Below are 16,365 nucleotides of genomic sequence, written 5' to 3' on the forward strand. Positions count from 1 at the left end.
TTATTACTTGGGGGAATATCTTTCTCAACACTCCTTAAGGAATGCTGTCAAATGTCAGATGATCTCAGCGAAACCGCCCGATTCGCAGGCTCAGCTCAAATGATATGAAGCGAATGTGCTGCGATATTCCTGACATGCCTGCTCATGTGAGGGACGTCAGCATATCGAGCACCGCCGCTAGTGTACGGTAGTCAATCAAGCATCTTCAGTCATTATGGAAGTCCTTATGTCAGGCCGTCGTGCCGAGTGCACGGCATTCTGGTAGCATGTCTTGGTTAAAGCCCTCCGAGCATTACTGCAAACTTGCAGAGAGCTGGATTAGGACGCGCAGAAACAACTCTCGTCCAGCAGTTCCCATTTGCGTGGCACCTAGAGGATATGCGGCTCTTAAATGGAATAAATAGTCTTGTGTATATGGCCTTAGTATACCGGAGCAGGAACGCGGACGCAAGGCCTTCTACTAAATGCCGACGTATGACACCTTCTCCCGGATAATCCATATCATTTCTTCGACGGACTAGAAGCTGACTTTATTTTCATAATCGCTAGGTTCTCTACATCTACAATGGCCATATGTCGGTAGAATAATACTCATATACATTTACTACGCTTGCTCATATAATAGATTGTTATCGTGCTCCTAACATTGTTATATATCTAATTTGGAATATACCATATAGTTAACACAAACTATGGCCGCGAATCTACTATACATCCCATACGAACGAAATACAAAGGGCTTCTTTGCCCACAATTGGCAATCGAAATCCAAGTCCATTTGAGCTAGAACAACCTAGCATCATTTCGGCAGCTGTGGGAATGTTCTCAATTCTCACGGTATGATAACCACCCGTTGGATCTTCTGCCTGTGTGATTGATAAACGGCAAGGGGAAGTTCGGCTAAAATCAAATTGAATAGTCAAATTATCCAGCCTTAGATGCAATGGAGGCGTTGCAACAGTGATGGATTCACTATAGGGCAAATCATTATACCCAATGATTACCATGCTAAGGAGACTCGGCTTGTGAATTATAACATTGCATGGACTTATCTCTATGTCGCTCTGAAAACCATCACATTTCTCTGATGGGGTCTTTGGAGGTGTCAAAGGTATCTTATCCGGCGAGGCCGTTACGAAATTAGCTTCTCGTACGCGAGTATACTGGGCCCGAAGTGTCGATTGCGAAGCTATGGAGGCGCTCTTCGAGGTGACCGATGATGGCCAGTGTGCAAGCGGGAATAGCACACTTTCATTTGGATGGCAACATCCCTTTTTCGATCGCGGAGTTTTCCTTACTTTCTTTTCCAGGATTGCTTTAAAATGGGCTGTAATGGCGGCAAACACTTTATGGCGTTCTGCCGGGATATCCAGCCAGTCTGGTAGTATCCACTTATTATACAGCTTGCCATGGCTCCTTGGAATATAAAATTCCCCATGGAGACCAAAGAAGAGATTGCACAAATAACAAGCACTCTTGCTTGAACAAATAACTCTCGGGCGCGGGTGGCCCGGATGCATCTCGTAAAAGAAGAGGAGTTGGATCTCAGCGTGGACCAGACCGATCCCGTGGGCAGAGTTTGGTATATTGACGTGAAATGATTCTACCTGGATTTTATGGAACACCGGGCATTGCTTATCCCTCGCAGCACAGATAAGCTCGGAAGCAGCAGCGTAATACCGCCCAAGCTTACTAATTGCTATTGGCAGATGTTTTAACAGGCTTGGATCGAGCTTTGCACCCTGAAAAACGCGGCTAAGATCAGTTGCTAACGTAAGTTCGTGGGCATATCTCACGATCAGGCTGAGCAACTCCTGTGCTTGAGATCCCTCCTTTTTCAAGTCCGATATGGCTTCCAGGCTAGTGAAAATATCTTTTAAACGCTCCGCGTTGACCTCTAAGCTGGCATTTGATAAGCCTCTCCTATACTTTATGGATGGATCATTGATCGCTTGACAAAGCTGATTGATAAGGGCAGGCTTTCCAACAGACTTATAGCTTCTCACATGTCGCGACCGTAACCTTGTCAAAATTCGAGATATGTCTAGCTTAACGATCTCCCGAAGAAGGGCCTCAGTATCCTTGGTTCTAGAGTTCTCTAAAGAACTGGCTGATTAGCTTCATTTCAGCATTGGGTAAAAGGCCCACTGACCTCGTCGAGCCGCCCGCTCCAAGACTTCTGCAAGTCTTCTAAAACCTGCGGTAACTGCAGAAAGGTCTCCTGTGTTTGACGTTATTCGAATCGTGATCCCTTCTCCGCTGATACTCTCTTCGATGCAGACGGCCATTACCCTCCGGCTATCGTCCGTCGTGGCCGATAGAAACGCTAGGTTGTTTACGATTTCTTTCTCCCGTGCGAAACTCAAATGACGAATTGAATCTATACCAAAGGAAGCAGAGTTCTCTGTGGGCGCCTCAGGAATCTCATTCACGCGCCAAAGGGAGTTGATAGTTTGCTGTAATTGAGAGCGGGTAGTCGTACCTCCCCACATTGTGTCTCTATCGCTCTATTAAGTCTCGTCAGATTACTTCTGATATATATATATATATAGAGAACTAAAGCACCTCTTCGTAGTTATGGTGCGGAGTAAGAGAACAGCAGCACATAGTATCCATTTTCTACTTTCCATTAGTTAGGCCGGGGTAAGACAATATTAACTAGTGTCCACGCAAATCAAATTCCAATACAAACTGCAGTTGTATACATACATGGCTGACGAGTAATGCAGATGGCTTCCAGGTACCAAGCCTGCTGCTTGTGTATCTAGCTTAAACCCCTCAAGTCAAACCAGAATCTCAAGAGTGAATGCTCGCTGCCTTTTCAGCATCAAATCACTAGTTAACCCGTACGTAGCTAAGGTTTAATCAACTACGGCACGGCCCGAAGAGCCTTTTCCCCCAAACTATGCAAAACATAACGACCAACGGTTTCTTACACATTGTGTTCGAGGAAGCAGCAGACAATACCGACCAGCAGAGAGGGGTTAACATGCATGTGTATAATGCACTGTTGTATGCCCAATCGGATTTCTAGGAAGCAATACAGCTGACATGCATCAGTACCACCATTATAACTTTTCCCCATATGATGGGCGTTGGATGCGTTTGAAACTGGGGGAGGTGGAGTCAGGCAGCATATCCTTCTGGAGAATTAGAATGATTGTTGACATATTTATGATAAGAATAACCATACCATTAAGAGAGCTTGGCTCTCTTGATCTTCTTCGGTTCTCTAACTGCAATACCTTTGACGGGCTAGAAGCTGACTTAATCTTATATAGTAGCATGCTCTCGACATCTATAATGGAAAAGGCGCTGTCACCCGTTTATAAGTTTTGCTGCATATCTACTTCTGGTCTCTCATCATCTCAGCCCAGGGCCTCAGCCTCGTCACTGGGCCTTTGTATGTATGCCTTGCAAAGGATGCATAATATATCAACGCTATGATGACAACTCCTCCGAGGATAACGCAGCTCCAGTTCATCGACTGCGCATTGACATGGTTTTCAAGCGGGAAGAATGAGAATACCCAAGCAATGACCAGGAATATAAGGGACACTGTCTCCATAGTACTGCTCCATTTACCCATGTTCCATCGAGCAGGTGGAAGCTGCTGGCCACGCCACCTTTTCAGTCTCACACAGCCGATAGAAATGATGTAAGAGGTGAGCAGACACCCAACTCCAAGTGAGAGGATAGCATTGAAGGCTACCGATGAGCCAATGTTGATGAGGGCAAGGAGGATGACGATGACAAAGCTGATACTTAGAGCATTCAGCGGAACAACAAAGCGCGAGTCGACCTGAATTTATGCCTTAGTTATCAAGACTGGCACTCTGCTGAAAATAATTTACCTTTGAGATGAAACTTGAGAATGGTAGTCCTCCGTCTCTGGCAAAAGCATACATCTGCCGAGAGGTCGTGGCCACATTACTGATGGCAGAACATCCTTGGAGAATGATAATTAGGACAGTCATACCGGTGGCTGCGGGTACAGAACCAGTTGCGTCTAGAAACACCTGGACAAAGGGTAGACCAGTGGAAGTCTTCAGGAGAGTACGAGCATCATTAACGCAGGATGCATAAGTAATTAACATTGCCAGTCCTGCCCCTCCGTTAATTACCAATGTCCAGATCATGGCTCTTGGTAAAACTATAGAAGCATCTTTGATTTCCTCCGCTATTACTACAGTGTCAGTATATCTGATATGGAATCTTCAGGAGACTTGAGTTATACCCACCCATATGGACAGCTGAATCAGGGCCTGCCTTGATTGTTAGCCGTGGTGTCCCTCAACGGATATATATCTTCCATCCAACTCACCAATAAGCGCATATATAGGTCCAACTATGCCAATCAGACATGCCAGGCCTGTATTTCCCCAGTTGCCATTATCCTCGACTGTGCGAAACACATGGGACGCTGGCTTAGTAGGAGCCACAACCCAGAGCGTAATAAGGACCCCGAAAAATCCAAAACAATGGATTAGTAACATTATACCCTCGATCAAGGGCAGTTTCTGAGCAAAGAAACTGTTAAATATCATGGCTGTGAGAGCTATGGCGATTACGAGCAGCGTAACATGCCACTGCTGCGCGTCATAGGTTTTTGGATAATTGATATGGATGAGTCCAATTATCATGTTGGCAACAGTATATGAAGCACCAGCTATACCAGTGTGCCAGCCCAAAACACATATCCAGCCGGTCAAATAGCTGAGGAACTGCTGGTATTCCGCCGGAGCGAACTCTGAGACCCAGTGGTATTGGCCTCCTGCACTTGGAGCCCTGCAATGGTCGCATTAAGCTCATGGCCTTGAAAGTAGACTTAGGGGGTCATTCAACCTACATCGAAGCCATCTCTGCCATTGTTGGAATGACAAAACAAAAGCCAACAAGCACTGCGATATAGGAGTATATCATGCCACCAACACCACCATTGGTTAAACCATTGTTACTGCCACTGGTTTTGTCGTTGAATTAGGTCATGGTATACCCCTTTATCCACTTTGTTCAGCAGTGTATCTTACAACATGACAGCCTCCCATGTACACATAAGGACTGCTGCGAATCCTAATACAGAGAGGAAACGGAAGTTTCGCTATCATTCTCGTTTGAACGTGTTAGCTCCAACTACTAAGGGGGAGAGCACACGGAGACTCACATTCAACTCCTGAACTTGTCCAATCCTCCACATATCCTGTCCATCATGACTTGTTCCTCCTTTCGTATCGCCCACATCTGAATTATCATCGACGATATCACCCTGAACCATTACAGGTTCGGAAACTTTGGCCCGCGATGTGAGTTTTTCAGCCATAATGAGGGTATTTTCAAGTATTTTAACCAATATCCACTGGTTGAATGAAGAAGGCCTATTAAACTTGATATTTATACGCGGGATCGAAGTTCTTCCAGAAGGTGAACCGGAGGTGCGTGAGTCAGTGGGTGGCATTATACCCATGTATTAAAAGGAGCCTTGCTTTCTTGTACAAGGATAGCTGCGGGCCATTGTATGATGATGCCCACATATGAAAATGAAGATGAGCGCTAAAAAGCCTGGGTTTGGGATGTTCTTATGCACCCGGTGCATATTTACGCTGGATGCATGTTCATAATATATGCGGTGATCCATAGCTGCAATGCTGGATATACAGGGACCAAATAGTAACTATATGGTTCTAAGATACCCTTCCGTAGCAAGGATAATACTTATGAATTGCCTATAATCATCATCCCCGGCATTTATACATGCTACGGTACACTTCGTATACCCTAGAGTAGCAGCATAGAACCAATTCTGATCTTAGGATAACAGTTTAGATGTAATAAGCTATGATCACCGTTTATAAACTAGAAGATTGGACTACATTAGCTAGGCAATTAGTCTAGCGATAAGAAACCGGCCGGAACCATAGGAGAAGATATCAAAACCCCAGGGAATACTCCAAAAAATTGCCATCTTCAAGCGGAAACTGCAGACAGGCTATGTAGTTTTGAGATGTATCCCCCAAAGTCGATCAACAAGCCAACGCACAGGGAAACGCGAGGGTGAGATACACTCAGGTAAATAATTATACCAGTCATTCTCATCAATCACGCTCAAGCAGCGAGATAGGGCAGTGCATTCGTAGTATTCAGGGTAGAAACCGCCCTCTTCCCAGTCAATAATGCCACTGACCACATAATGATCGTTGTTGTTAGGATCCCGTTTTACCATGATATTGTCAGTTCTCAGATCGCCATGGGAAAACACCGACCCGTACATTGAGGAGTTGTCATGGCGCAGAAGAGAACGAAGTAATTTAATATAGGAATTGCTGCCGTAATGACGGACAGAAAACTGCAAGTCGCTGAATGCAGCGGCTGTGGTGATATCTTTGAACGTAGAACATTCATTCACATTCATGTCTTTCGCCCCCTCTCCGCTGATTCCCCCAAGCGGGTGGCCGTCATCCTGTCTGATGGTCCTTAGCCGGCGGAAGATGGCATCTAGCTGACGCTGTATGGACAGTTTGTCCTCATGTGTAAGGTTTGGCCATGCCTTGGTCAGGGTCATGTCGGGAACGTAAGACATAAAGACGACCCGAAACGGAGCGAATGCGATGAGCCCATGAGGTCTTGGGGCTGGGATATCAGGCATCCACCGCTCAAGATATTGTAATATTGTATACTCAGTATACTCGTCATTGCCCATAATTAATTTGGCAACAATATCCTCACTACACTTCACCACGACACCTCTGGCAGGGCCTTCCCAGATTTTTTCTGAGCCTAGAAGAAGACACTTCAAGGATTCAGCGAGATGGTGCCCTTCGTCCTTTGGCTTGTTATCCGAGAGTTCGTCTGAGTATTTGGCAAGCAAAGGTGTGACCTTCTCAGATAATGGAAAGACGACCGTTGCAGTCTCAGCGAGATCAAGACGATCGAGATACTCTGGTGCAGCCTGTACCTTTGGGGTATCTGTCTTTTCGACCTTAGGCCCAGTTGCCATTGTAATTCTTCGGTTATAATTCGATGGAAATACGGATAACAGATTGATCTCTGGATTGCGTCTCAACTCGTCGTCGAGATCGTTTAGTGTTTGGCGATTTATAGCTGCTGGGTAGGAGAGCTGTTTTTCTTCAGCATACTGATGCTGACGGCGATAGGAGTCTGGGAATATGGACATCAGGTCTGCTGCAGGATCTGCCTCTAAAACAGCCTGGAATTCTAGCATCAGAGCTCTGTTCCATTCTGCGGCTTCGGTGTTGGGGAGCGAAAGAATTGGTGTCGCGTCACCCATATCTGTAACTGGAAACGAGTAATAAAACGAGTAAAACTAGCGATGAAGCCGTTCTAATAGTAAGCCAGAGATGGGGAGGTATGTCCTTAGATTGCTTCGAGGTCCGCCTATTTAACCAACTGGTTGAGGCTCTTAATTACATCACGTGACTAACTGCTGTTCATACATAGTAGTCAACGTTGAACAGGAGCTTCACGAATTTTGTTTCAACGATGAGGAGCGAGTACGTTACTTTAACTGTGAGAAAGCCTTTTACAATAGTCCAAATTCAAACCGAAGAAGAATTACTATAAGCCATCCGGCTGTGTCTACCGCGCCCACAATATAACAATCGAGTATCCTCGCGGTGCAGAGGACAATGTTAACTGACTATTCAAGAAAGCCGACTCACCGATTGCTAGGAGCCTGGATAGCCTTTTTGATGGCTAAAGATGGGCCGAAACGCTGTACGCGAGTCCTAATTAGTTATCTCCGTTGAAAAAAAAGATACAGGTACTCCGTTTCAGAACCGAATGTGATATCCGAGAACACCCTGCACTCACAAAGATGTGACTCCTATGACTCAACTGCATAATATATCACGCTGGCTTCACTGTGGCTATCTGGTTGGCTATCATTGTTCTCATCAGAATCACACCTCGTTGCTGCCTGGAGATTCCTAGGATGGACGACCACCACCATCCATACCCATGCAGCTGCTGCCTAGTTAATAGTCCAATGACGGGCATTGGTAGCTGTGCCGCAATATATACCCTTGAATTTGCCTTCTTGTTTTGCGCCCGGCATCATGGGGCCTCAACGATATACTGAGCGATTGGATATTATGGCCCTCATGGTTACAAAGACCTTTTTCTCAATCCAGAGACGCAAGTTCCGAATCCCTGAAGTGCATGGATTATCTGCCTATATAATCTGTCAAGCCTTCCCGCCATCTCCTCATGCTGAGAATAAACAATGAAAACTATCATCACGTCTTAAAACTGCTATTTTACTCAAGCCTACATAATTGTGAATCTTCTGGCACAGCCTTCTCTCTTGAATTCTCTTTGGATTTTTTTATTTTCGGTTTGTCTCAGCACTGGAGCCTTTTCTACGAGGGTCCCACGAAAAGAGAAAAATTCATCTTCCACATCATGGGCTCCTCTACTCGATACCGCTATGAAATGCGAGACTCGAACGCTCGTGACTCCAAAACTCTCGTCGAACTGATCCATCTTTGTGACGTTGACACCTCCCAATTTGATGCTATCAAGGAAGCTGCAGAAACGGCGATTATCCACAATGAGCATTCTGGGTATAATTGTCAGGATTATGTTCTTGAACTCTTAGATGCTTTGGAGGATCGGGGTTGTATCGACGGTAATGATACAGCTTATCAGGAACGGAAGGAAACTGTCAAAGCTAAACAGGAAGGGTTGATGTAAGAGGCGGATCAGGCTATGGCGAATGAACGATTTTCATATCGAGTCTACTTGTTTACAGTTCCAACTACTTTCGCTCCTTAGCTTATCCTAAACAAGACAATTTATATCATTTCTCGCACAATTCTAATGCGGAAACCCAAGATAGTTACTGAACCGCATTCGGTTCATGGATATCTTTCTATTTACAATTCATGAGCCTCAAGGCTGCCAACTCAGCATCTGCACATAATCAAGAGGCCAACTATATGCACACTCTATACACTATTGTTATCCCTGTTTTTGTTTGTCTTCCACGCCAAATGTACGCACCAGAAACTTAATTGAAACCTAGAGTCTATCAAGGAGGCGACATGGATGTCTATTGAGGCTGGTAGCTTTATGTGCCGAATATGCCGACGTAAACTGCTTTTATAGTCTAAGATCTTGATTAAAGACGACGTCTAGATAAAGCTAGGTATACTTCTCACATTATCCTACTCGGACACAGAACCGCCCACTCTAGATCAACAAGAAAACAAAGAACCTCACATCTATACGTAGAACCAAGGATTTTATCCAGATGATCGAATGTACCAACCGGCTCCTGGTCGGGTGAAATGCAAGTAATCGATAAAACCACAGGAGAGGAAAAATAATAGACAAACATAGGAGACTGGTCCTACTTGGACAGAGAGATGAGATACATAGCATCGTCAAAATCGTTTGAGCCATGACAAGAGTTGGTATGGTTCGTTTAGTGGCCGTTAGATCCGTTTGATCCGTTTGCTCCGTTGGTAGCAGTTTTGGTAGTTTTGCGGACCACAGCGTCAATTGCTTCGGCAACGTATTTGAGGTTGGCGATGTTCACTGCGAGAGAAAGTTAGTGGTGTGATTTTATTTTGTATGGTGAAGGTGCTTGGGGTAACTTACATCCGGCAATTGAGATACGGCCGGATTCAAGCAAGTAGATGTGGTACTCGCGCAGGAGGCGGACTTGCTCCTTGGTGAGACCGGTGTACGAGAACATGCCGATCTGGTCGATGATGTGTTCCCATGTTCCAGGAGTCTGGAGCCTCTGCAACTCATTGTACAGAGCACGGCGCATGGACTTGATTCTGCTGCTCATGGTGATGAGGTCTTCCTTCCACATCTCGATGAGAGCTGGGTCACCCAAGATTTTGGCGGCAAGCCGTGGCCCTGTAGGGGTGATTAGTCGCTTTAGAAGAAAACATAGGTGAAAGAAGGGCGAAAAAGAAAAAAGGGAGCGAGTGTATGGAAAGACGGGCATACCGTAGGACGGTGGCGTAGAGATCTCGCCACGCTGGAGCTCAATAACCTGAGATCTGGCGCAAGCAGTCGCCTCTACAGATTTGCAAACAAGATGGAAAGCACCTGTACGCTGGCCATAGAGACCCAAGTTCTTGCTGAAGCTCTGAGCAACGCAAAGCTCCATACCACGCCTGGCAAATTCACGAATTGGCCAGGCATCGTTGTCGAGGTCTCCGGAAGCAAAGCCCTGGTATGCCGAGTCGAAGAAGGGGAAGAGTCCCTTGCGCTCGACCAGGTCCGCAATCTGTAGCCATTGAGCGCGTGTGGGGTCGATACCGGTAGGGTTATGAGCACAAGCGTGAAGAAGGATGATGTCTCCCGTGACAGTATTTTCTTCGAGCACCTTCATCATTCCCTCGAACTTGAGAGATCGGGTGGGCTCGTGGTAGTAAGGGTAGGTTTTCACCTGGATAGGGCTTCCCGAGGTTCCACTCGAGACGAGGCTCCAGATCAGGTGGTGGTTGGCCCATGTTGGGTCAGAGATCCAGACGGTACGCTTCGCACTGGGGTTGGATAGTTTTGGGAGGTGGTCAGCTAGGAAACGGGCTCCAATGTGGTTTGCGCCTGTCCCTGAGATGGTCTGAAGACTGGCAATTCGTTCCTTCGGGACACTGGACGCTCCCTTGCCGAAGATCAGATCTCTAGCCAGGTTGTAGAATGGTGCGTAACCCGGGATGGGGAGATATTCATGGTCAAAAGTTGGGTCATCCAGGAGCAATTGTTCGGCCTAGAGGTGATGTTAGAGATGACTCTTTTCCAAGGGAAAAGGGAGTATAGTATATCTTGCCTTCTTGACTACTGGTAGCCTCCAACTTTTCGCATCGTCGTCTCTGTACACACCGGCTGCCAGACTGACTTTGTCCGGATGCGTATCAGCCTCGAAAGCGCCCATCAGAGCGAAAACCTCATCAGCCGGTGCTGTGCCCAGCTTACAGAAGAGACTCTCTGGCTGCAACGGGGCCATCGTTATCGTTGTTTCTACCAGGAATAGGTTATCTTGATTTGGTCGAGTGCTAACCCTGTCTCCGTATTCCAGGGGCTGTTGGCGATGTTGTTCGTTAATGGGTTGGTGACGTATTTATGCTCAAGCCTCTCTCTACAGGATAAAGAAGTATATATTTACCCAGCAATATTCAGTGGACAAAAAGTCCGAGTCAATGAAGCCCAATATATAAGTTAACCACTGCTGATAGAGTTTCAAAGAAGTTAAAACCGGGCTATTCGGTCTTTTTTTTTATCTCTCTCTTCTTTTCTTCTTCCTGCTTCGTTTCTTCTTTTCTTTTTCTGCTGCCCTTTTCCAACGTCAGACAAGGTAAAAAGGCTTCGGGATCTGTGCCGCCCCTGTTGTGGCGGTTGATGTTATATCTGAGTAGCCAGAACTCGGCCACCACCACCAAACCACGAGGACACCTTGACGACTGGCGATGCTGAGCAAACGATATGTACGTGTACGGGTGAGCGGATACCCACGGCCGGCCTCTGGGAATATAAAAATATGGAGAAGCTGGGCTTGCGTCTTCCTTTGGAGCAGTTAGTTCTCGTTGACTGGACGCGGGAAGATGGGGACGTATAAAAGGGGGACTAACGAGAGGAGCCAACCGCTTGTGTCTGATATGAGTATGCTTCCGGCCTCCGCGGTATTTGAATTGGCATTCACTCTTCGCTACTCAACAATCCCGTGGCTTTTCTGTTGAATCCGGAGTTTGCTTTCCGGGGATGTTTTTTTGGCTTGTTGAAAGTCTTCGTTCTTTTTTCTTCTTTTTCTTCTTTTCTTCTTTTTGAAAATAGCCGGTAAATATTACATAATCAACATGTTTCTGCCGAGGTGAAAAACTGCTTATGTCATGATCTTACATAAGCATATGAAACATCGACAGGCAGCAGAAGAAGTGCAGCAAATGAGAAGTCGGTGGTTTTTGTTAGTCTCCAAGGACTATAACTATGGATATATATAACCGGCCTCGTTATATCAGTCCGTTTCTGCCTGGCAGCCAGTATGTTTGTTTTGCAGTTGGATTGGCAGTTGTTGGGCTGCTGCCTGGATGACCACCATGTTTCTATTCATGGCTCGGAGAGGAAGAAGGACTACAAAAGCCTTCAATTCTCCCTCTTGTTGCCATCTATCAACGGCATCAATATACAGAATTCCACGCTCTCTTGGTCGTCTCACTCCTTTGTTCCTTGAAACTCGCACCAAAGTTGCATTCTCGACCATGTCTGAAGCCATAAAGCTCCCTGGCTTCGGTATCCCTTTGAACGAAAGCAAGCATTGGCGGGCATCGCCTGGGGATGGATTCATAACCAATACGAGAGTTGGTGGTTCGCAAAAGTTCAGAACACTGTTCGGCAGTGCGCTGGATGGGGCCGATATCTACAATGGCTGTGTCTTGTCAGGAACTATATATCGCTTTATACCCGCTGGAAGTCTGGCTAATCTTGATGTAGCTCTCGTTTAACTCCGCTCAGGGAGATCACGATGATTCAGGTTATGAATAATATCACCGACAAACCTGACTGGGACATGAAGGTATGATTCTCTTCCTTAGCTCCGGTGCTGGCGACGCCGTTGTCTCCCATGTAGTTAGAGTTATACTCATTTACTATTTAGGTTTTTGATACCGGTATTACTGACAGATGGAGAAAAGAGTTACTGGAAGATGATGGCCTTGACGTTACGGAGAAAATGGTTGACTGGATCATCGCTGAGCTTCAGCACAAATCAAAAATGCTCAAAGAGACGGGCTTGATCACTGCATTCGATTCAGGGGTTATCAAATCTGATTCTGTCATCCCCGCATATCTTAGAGAGTCCCTGAGAGCGGCAGTTGCTCGTCTAGAGGATGTGCCTGAAACGCAAAAGGACTACCATCCACACTCGGATAATCAAGTTCTAGACCTTGTCCATCCTTCTCTCTTTCCATTGGTTTACGGCCGAACACGTATCATCAAGGACGGCATTCTGGGCATTGAGGATGGCATTGCTAAGTCTGGGACAGGGGAGGTAATCCCTATCCCAGCTGATCAGGAAATTAAGCTACAAGATTACACTGGTTGGCGTTACCTTGGCGAAAAGATGAATCATCCGTTCAGCCAAAGGTTCCAGTGGCTTCCCTGTGACATAGCCTTCGGGTCGGCTGACGATTCAAAGGGTGAGGCAGCGCAAAGAACCCCCAGTCAATGCACCATCACCAGTTATATCAACAACTTGCACCCTAAAGAACACAAGGAGCTCTATGGAATACTCGAACAAGTCATCTCACGGGCAATCCCTTTATGGAATGCGACATTATCATCTCTATTATATGCATCGAGAGAATACAAACGCATTGAGTACACTAGCTGCGTTTATGACCCTGACCCGAACAATATACCAGAGAAGGATCGGCCGCAACAACTTCCGGATGAAGACGAAGGAAACTATGACGAACGTATTTGCAATTGGGAGCGGGAGGTACGAAAAGTAGCCCTGCCTGAACCCGGAGATTTCACCCCACGAAAACAACCAGACCCTTATGACGAATCCAAGAAGCCTCTGGATTGGAGGAAGATGGTTGACCTTCAGGGGGATTATGGAAAAACGGGGTTACAAGTTATTGTGAAACTGGCAAATATCCATCTAACGCCAGAAAAACCCAGATACGACGGGGGGTCATGGCATGTTGAGGGACAGCTGGTATGTCGTCCGCAACCCAATCTTCGAATATTATTTGCAATAGCATGCTAACCCTCGTTTTGCAGAACGAACACATATGCGCTACAGCGCTGTACTACTATGACAGTGTCAATATAACTGAGAGCCGTCTTGAATTTCGCCATCTTGCCAGCTTCTATGATGCTGATGAGGTAAAGTATGAACAAGACGATCATGCTTGGCTGAAAGAAGTGTTCGGGTGTGAACAATATGGTAGTACTGTACAGGAAATAGGAAGTGTGCTTTGCAAAGAGGGACGTCTTGTAACATTCCCGAACAAGTTGCAGCATCGCGTACGACCTTTCGAGCTAGAAGATCCCACCAAGCCAGGCCACCGGAAAATCCTCGCCCTGTTCCTAGTTGATCCAAACCTTCGCATCATCTCCACGGCAAATGTACCGGTACAACGAGCGGACTGGTTGGGGCGGTCAGTACCACGGGATGGTGCCTTGGGGAATCTCCCCAGGGAACTCTTCGATGAGGTTGTTTCTTACCTGGGTGACAACGCTATTCCGATGGAAGAGGCAAAGGAGCTACGACTTGAGCTAATGGAAGAAAGGAAAGCTATTGTGGCGGAGGTGGACAACTCATTTAGTAAGGTCACATTCTCCCTATGTGAGCATTAGTTGATAGCTACATACTGTATATCTACGTATCAAGGAGGGTCATAAACATCTATCCACTCTGTATAGTTATTGTCATTAGAAATCATCGTTCTTAACTGAAGGCCAGGTTACATTTGATATCAATCCTAAATCAAATCCTTGCCAGAGATTCCCCTCCAACTGGTGGGCTTTGGCATGCCACAGCATGTAAAAACTACTCTTGCGCTCTGTTGGGGGCATCGCCAACTACCTGCTTTTCCAGCCTGCAAGTCCAGATGTAAATATCCGCGGCCGCTGCTTACATTCAGCCCTAGCCCTAAGCCCTAGCCGCTTCTAGCCACTGCCATTACTACTGCCCGTTAGGTCCTAGCGCCGGTAAACCCCGCTCAATAAGTTATCCGTCTCTAGCCGCTCTTGGTCACCTGCCTTTTTGGTGAAGATCTGTCATTATATAAGCGCCAAGCCATTCAACTCCCCTTAGATAAGCAAGAATATCAGCCTCAACTTTGATCCTATCAAAAGTGTTTGTGGCCGGAAAAGAGCAAAGAGAATACGCTCGTCGTCTTGATATATAAGGAGTACAGGACTTGGGTAGTATAAATTAACTATGAGCTTCTACCAATGGATGCCAGTGTGGATGTCAGTTTTGATTCAGGCTGCTTAACTGCATGCACATGGATACAGGGGACTTTCTTTTCTCTGGAATATCGCCAATTGGCTGGTGCTTACTTTTTTTACACAGAGTAGAGATTAAACCATGAAGCTATGACTACATCCCCTTCATCCTGGTTGTAGGATGCTAGGGCGTGGCATTGGAACTAAGCCCGAGCATCCTCCAGAACACACATGGAGATACGCCACAGTCGTCAACAAAACAGCATGTCACATAAAACTCCGCCCAAGCCGCTTTCCCCTCACTTCTCTCGGCAATCTGTGACGCACGACCGCATAAACATACTCTGGTCCCCTGATCAGGAGCTCGATTCTGGGGCCGCAAATGGGTCATCCGCCGGATCCTCCACCCAACGGTACTCCATCCTCTTAGCTACCGTAAGTGCAAATTCCCTGCCATATACCGCCCCAATAAAGGCGAGCATGGCGTCAATACCAGAACTGATACCAGAGGATGTCCAGATATTCCCGTCTACCACCCATCTGACGCTCCTCTGCCATTGGACCTGCGAGTATGGCCTTATCGTATCCTCGTATCTTCTCTTGTTTGTCGTTGCCTTCTTCCCATCCAACAGGCCTGCTGCGGCGAGCACTTTTGCGCCCGTACAGATGCTGAATGCATATTTAACGTCCGGGTATAGTTTGCGAGTGAGCTGGACGGCTGGCTCGATGTTGGAAGGGTCACTCGTGCCCAGACCGCCTGGGACAATGAGAACATCGATATCTGTAGGTGGATTTGCGTAGGTGTGTGTAGGTACCACGCTTTCGGAGAAGCCCCATCCTGGCTTCAGGTTGACAGTTGGAAGCGGAGGTGGTTTTGTGCTCACAGGGCTCAGCGTTGGCCCAATGATGGAGAGTTTGATGCCATTGTCGAGAGAGGTAATATTGAGAGCATCAAGAGGGCCGAAGACATCCAGAGCCTGGAAACCTTCGAATAAGATCACAGCATAGTGCTTGATTTCTACTCCAGTGTTAGTACGTTAGGTAGTGCTATCCATGCTCATTGATATCCTGGTTTAGACGGTTATATGGTAGATACCTTGAGAATCGGCAGCCATTGTACTTTGCACTTCGCTGTTTATTGCAAATCAGCAAGTGATGACAGGAGTAAGAATGTCCACAGCCTTTAAAAGATAATAGTGCAATGTGGCCCATCGCGGAGTATTTCGTCGTAGAGGTGATATTTAACGACCAAAGCAATTGGGGGTAAATAAACGGCTTACCTGCCTATGATTATGCTTCTCAAAGATTTATACCGCCGTAACTGTCACTGTCGCCCAGCTTTTATATATCCGCCTTCAAACTGCGGATTTTTGTCAAGAATGTCGGAAGCGTCATTCCAACTTCGTATATCCTACGATATGGGATGACTCATGCCAA

At 46.4% G+C, this 16,365-nt stretch overlaps 7 protein-coding genes across 7 annotated transcripts; 2 read left to right on the top strand and 5 right to left on the bottom strand.

Annotated features, from left to right (window-relative positions):
* Positions 1-707: 707 nt before the first annotated feature.
* Positions 708-2,492, bottom strand: MCYG_04506 (conserved hypothetical protein; the record flags this gene model as incomplete). The annotated part of the gene is made up of 2 exons (XM_002846723.1): positions 708-2,098; positions 2,153-2,492. The coding sequence occupies 2 exons, from the start codon at positions 2,490-2,492 to the stop codon at positions 708-710; spliced, it is 1,731 nt and encodes a 576-aa protein (XP_002846769.1).
* An 854-nt stretch (positions 2,493-3,346) lies between these two features.
* On the bottom strand, positions 3,347-5,320 carry MCYG_04507 (conserved hypothetical protein; the record flags this gene model as incomplete). The annotated part of the gene is made up of 6 exons (XM_002846724.1): positions 3,347-3,802; positions 3,855-4,180; positions 4,325-4,788; positions 4,850-4,957; positions 5,031-5,101; positions 5,165-5,320. The coding sequence occupies 6 exons, from the start codon at positions 5,318-5,320 to the stop codon at positions 3,347-3,349; spliced, it is 1,581 nt and encodes a 526-aa protein (XP_002846770.1).
* Positions 5,321-5,986: 666 nt separating this feature from the next.
* On the bottom strand, positions 5,987-7,285 carry MCYG_04508 (conserved hypothetical protein; the record flags this gene model as incomplete). The annotated part of the gene is made up of 1 exon (XM_002846725.1): positions 5,987-7,285. The coding sequence occupies one exon, from the start codon at positions 7,283-7,285 to the stop codon at positions 5,987-5,989; it is 1,299 nt and encodes a 432-aa protein (XP_002846771.1).
* Positions 7,286-8,418: 1,133 nt separating this feature from the next.
* Positions 8,419-8,861, top strand: MCYG_04509 (conserved hypothetical protein; the record flags this gene model as incomplete). The annotated part of the gene is made up of 2 exons (XM_002846726.1): positions 8,419-8,705; positions 8,768-8,861. The coding sequence occupies 2 exons, from the start codon at positions 8,419-8,421 to the stop codon at positions 8,859-8,861; spliced, it is 381 nt and encodes a 126-aa protein (XP_002846772.1).
* Positions 8,862-9,442: 581 nt separating this feature from the next.
* On the bottom strand, positions 9,443-10,981 carry MCYG_04510 (aspartate aminotransferase; the record flags this gene model as incomplete). Its single annotated transcript, XM_002846727.1, has 4 exons — positions 9,443-9,555; positions 9,619-9,885; positions 9,979-10,744; positions 10,817-10,981. The coding sequence occupies 4 exons, from the start codon at positions 10,979-10,981 to the stop codon at positions 9,443-9,445; spliced, it is 1,311 nt and encodes a 436-aa protein (XP_002846773.1).
* Positions 10,982-12,230: 1,249 nt separating this feature from the next.
* MCYG_04511 (conserved hypothetical protein) lies at positions 12,231-14,334 on the top strand (the record flags this gene model as incomplete). Its single annotated transcript, XM_002846728.1, has 4 exons — positions 12,231-12,406; positions 12,463-12,544; positions 12,626-13,690; positions 13,756-14,334. 4 exons carry the CDS (start codon positions 12,231-12,233, stop codon positions 14,332-14,334), a joined length of 1,902 nt encoding a protein of 633 aa, XP_002846774.1.
* Positions 14,335-15,284: 950 nt separating this feature from the next.
* On the bottom strand, positions 15,285-16,043 carry MCYG_04512 (DJ-1/PfpI family protein; the record flags this gene model as incomplete). The annotated part of the gene is made up of 2 exons (XM_002846729.1): positions 15,285-15,949; positions 16,025-16,043. 2 exons carry the CDS (start codon positions 16,041-16,043, stop codon positions 15,285-15,287), a joined length of 684 nt encoding a protein of 227 aa, XP_002846775.1.
* Positions 16,044-16,365: the final 322 nt, after the last annotated feature.

This window comes from Microsporum canis, genomic scaffold (genome assembly GCF_000151145.1).
Source record: "Microsporum canis CBS 113480 supercont1.4 genomic scaffold, whole genome shotgun sequence".
Taxonomy (NCBI): domain Eukaryota; kingdom Fungi; phylum Ascomycota; class Eurotiomycetes; order Onygenales; family Arthrodermataceae; genus Microsporum; species Microsporum canis.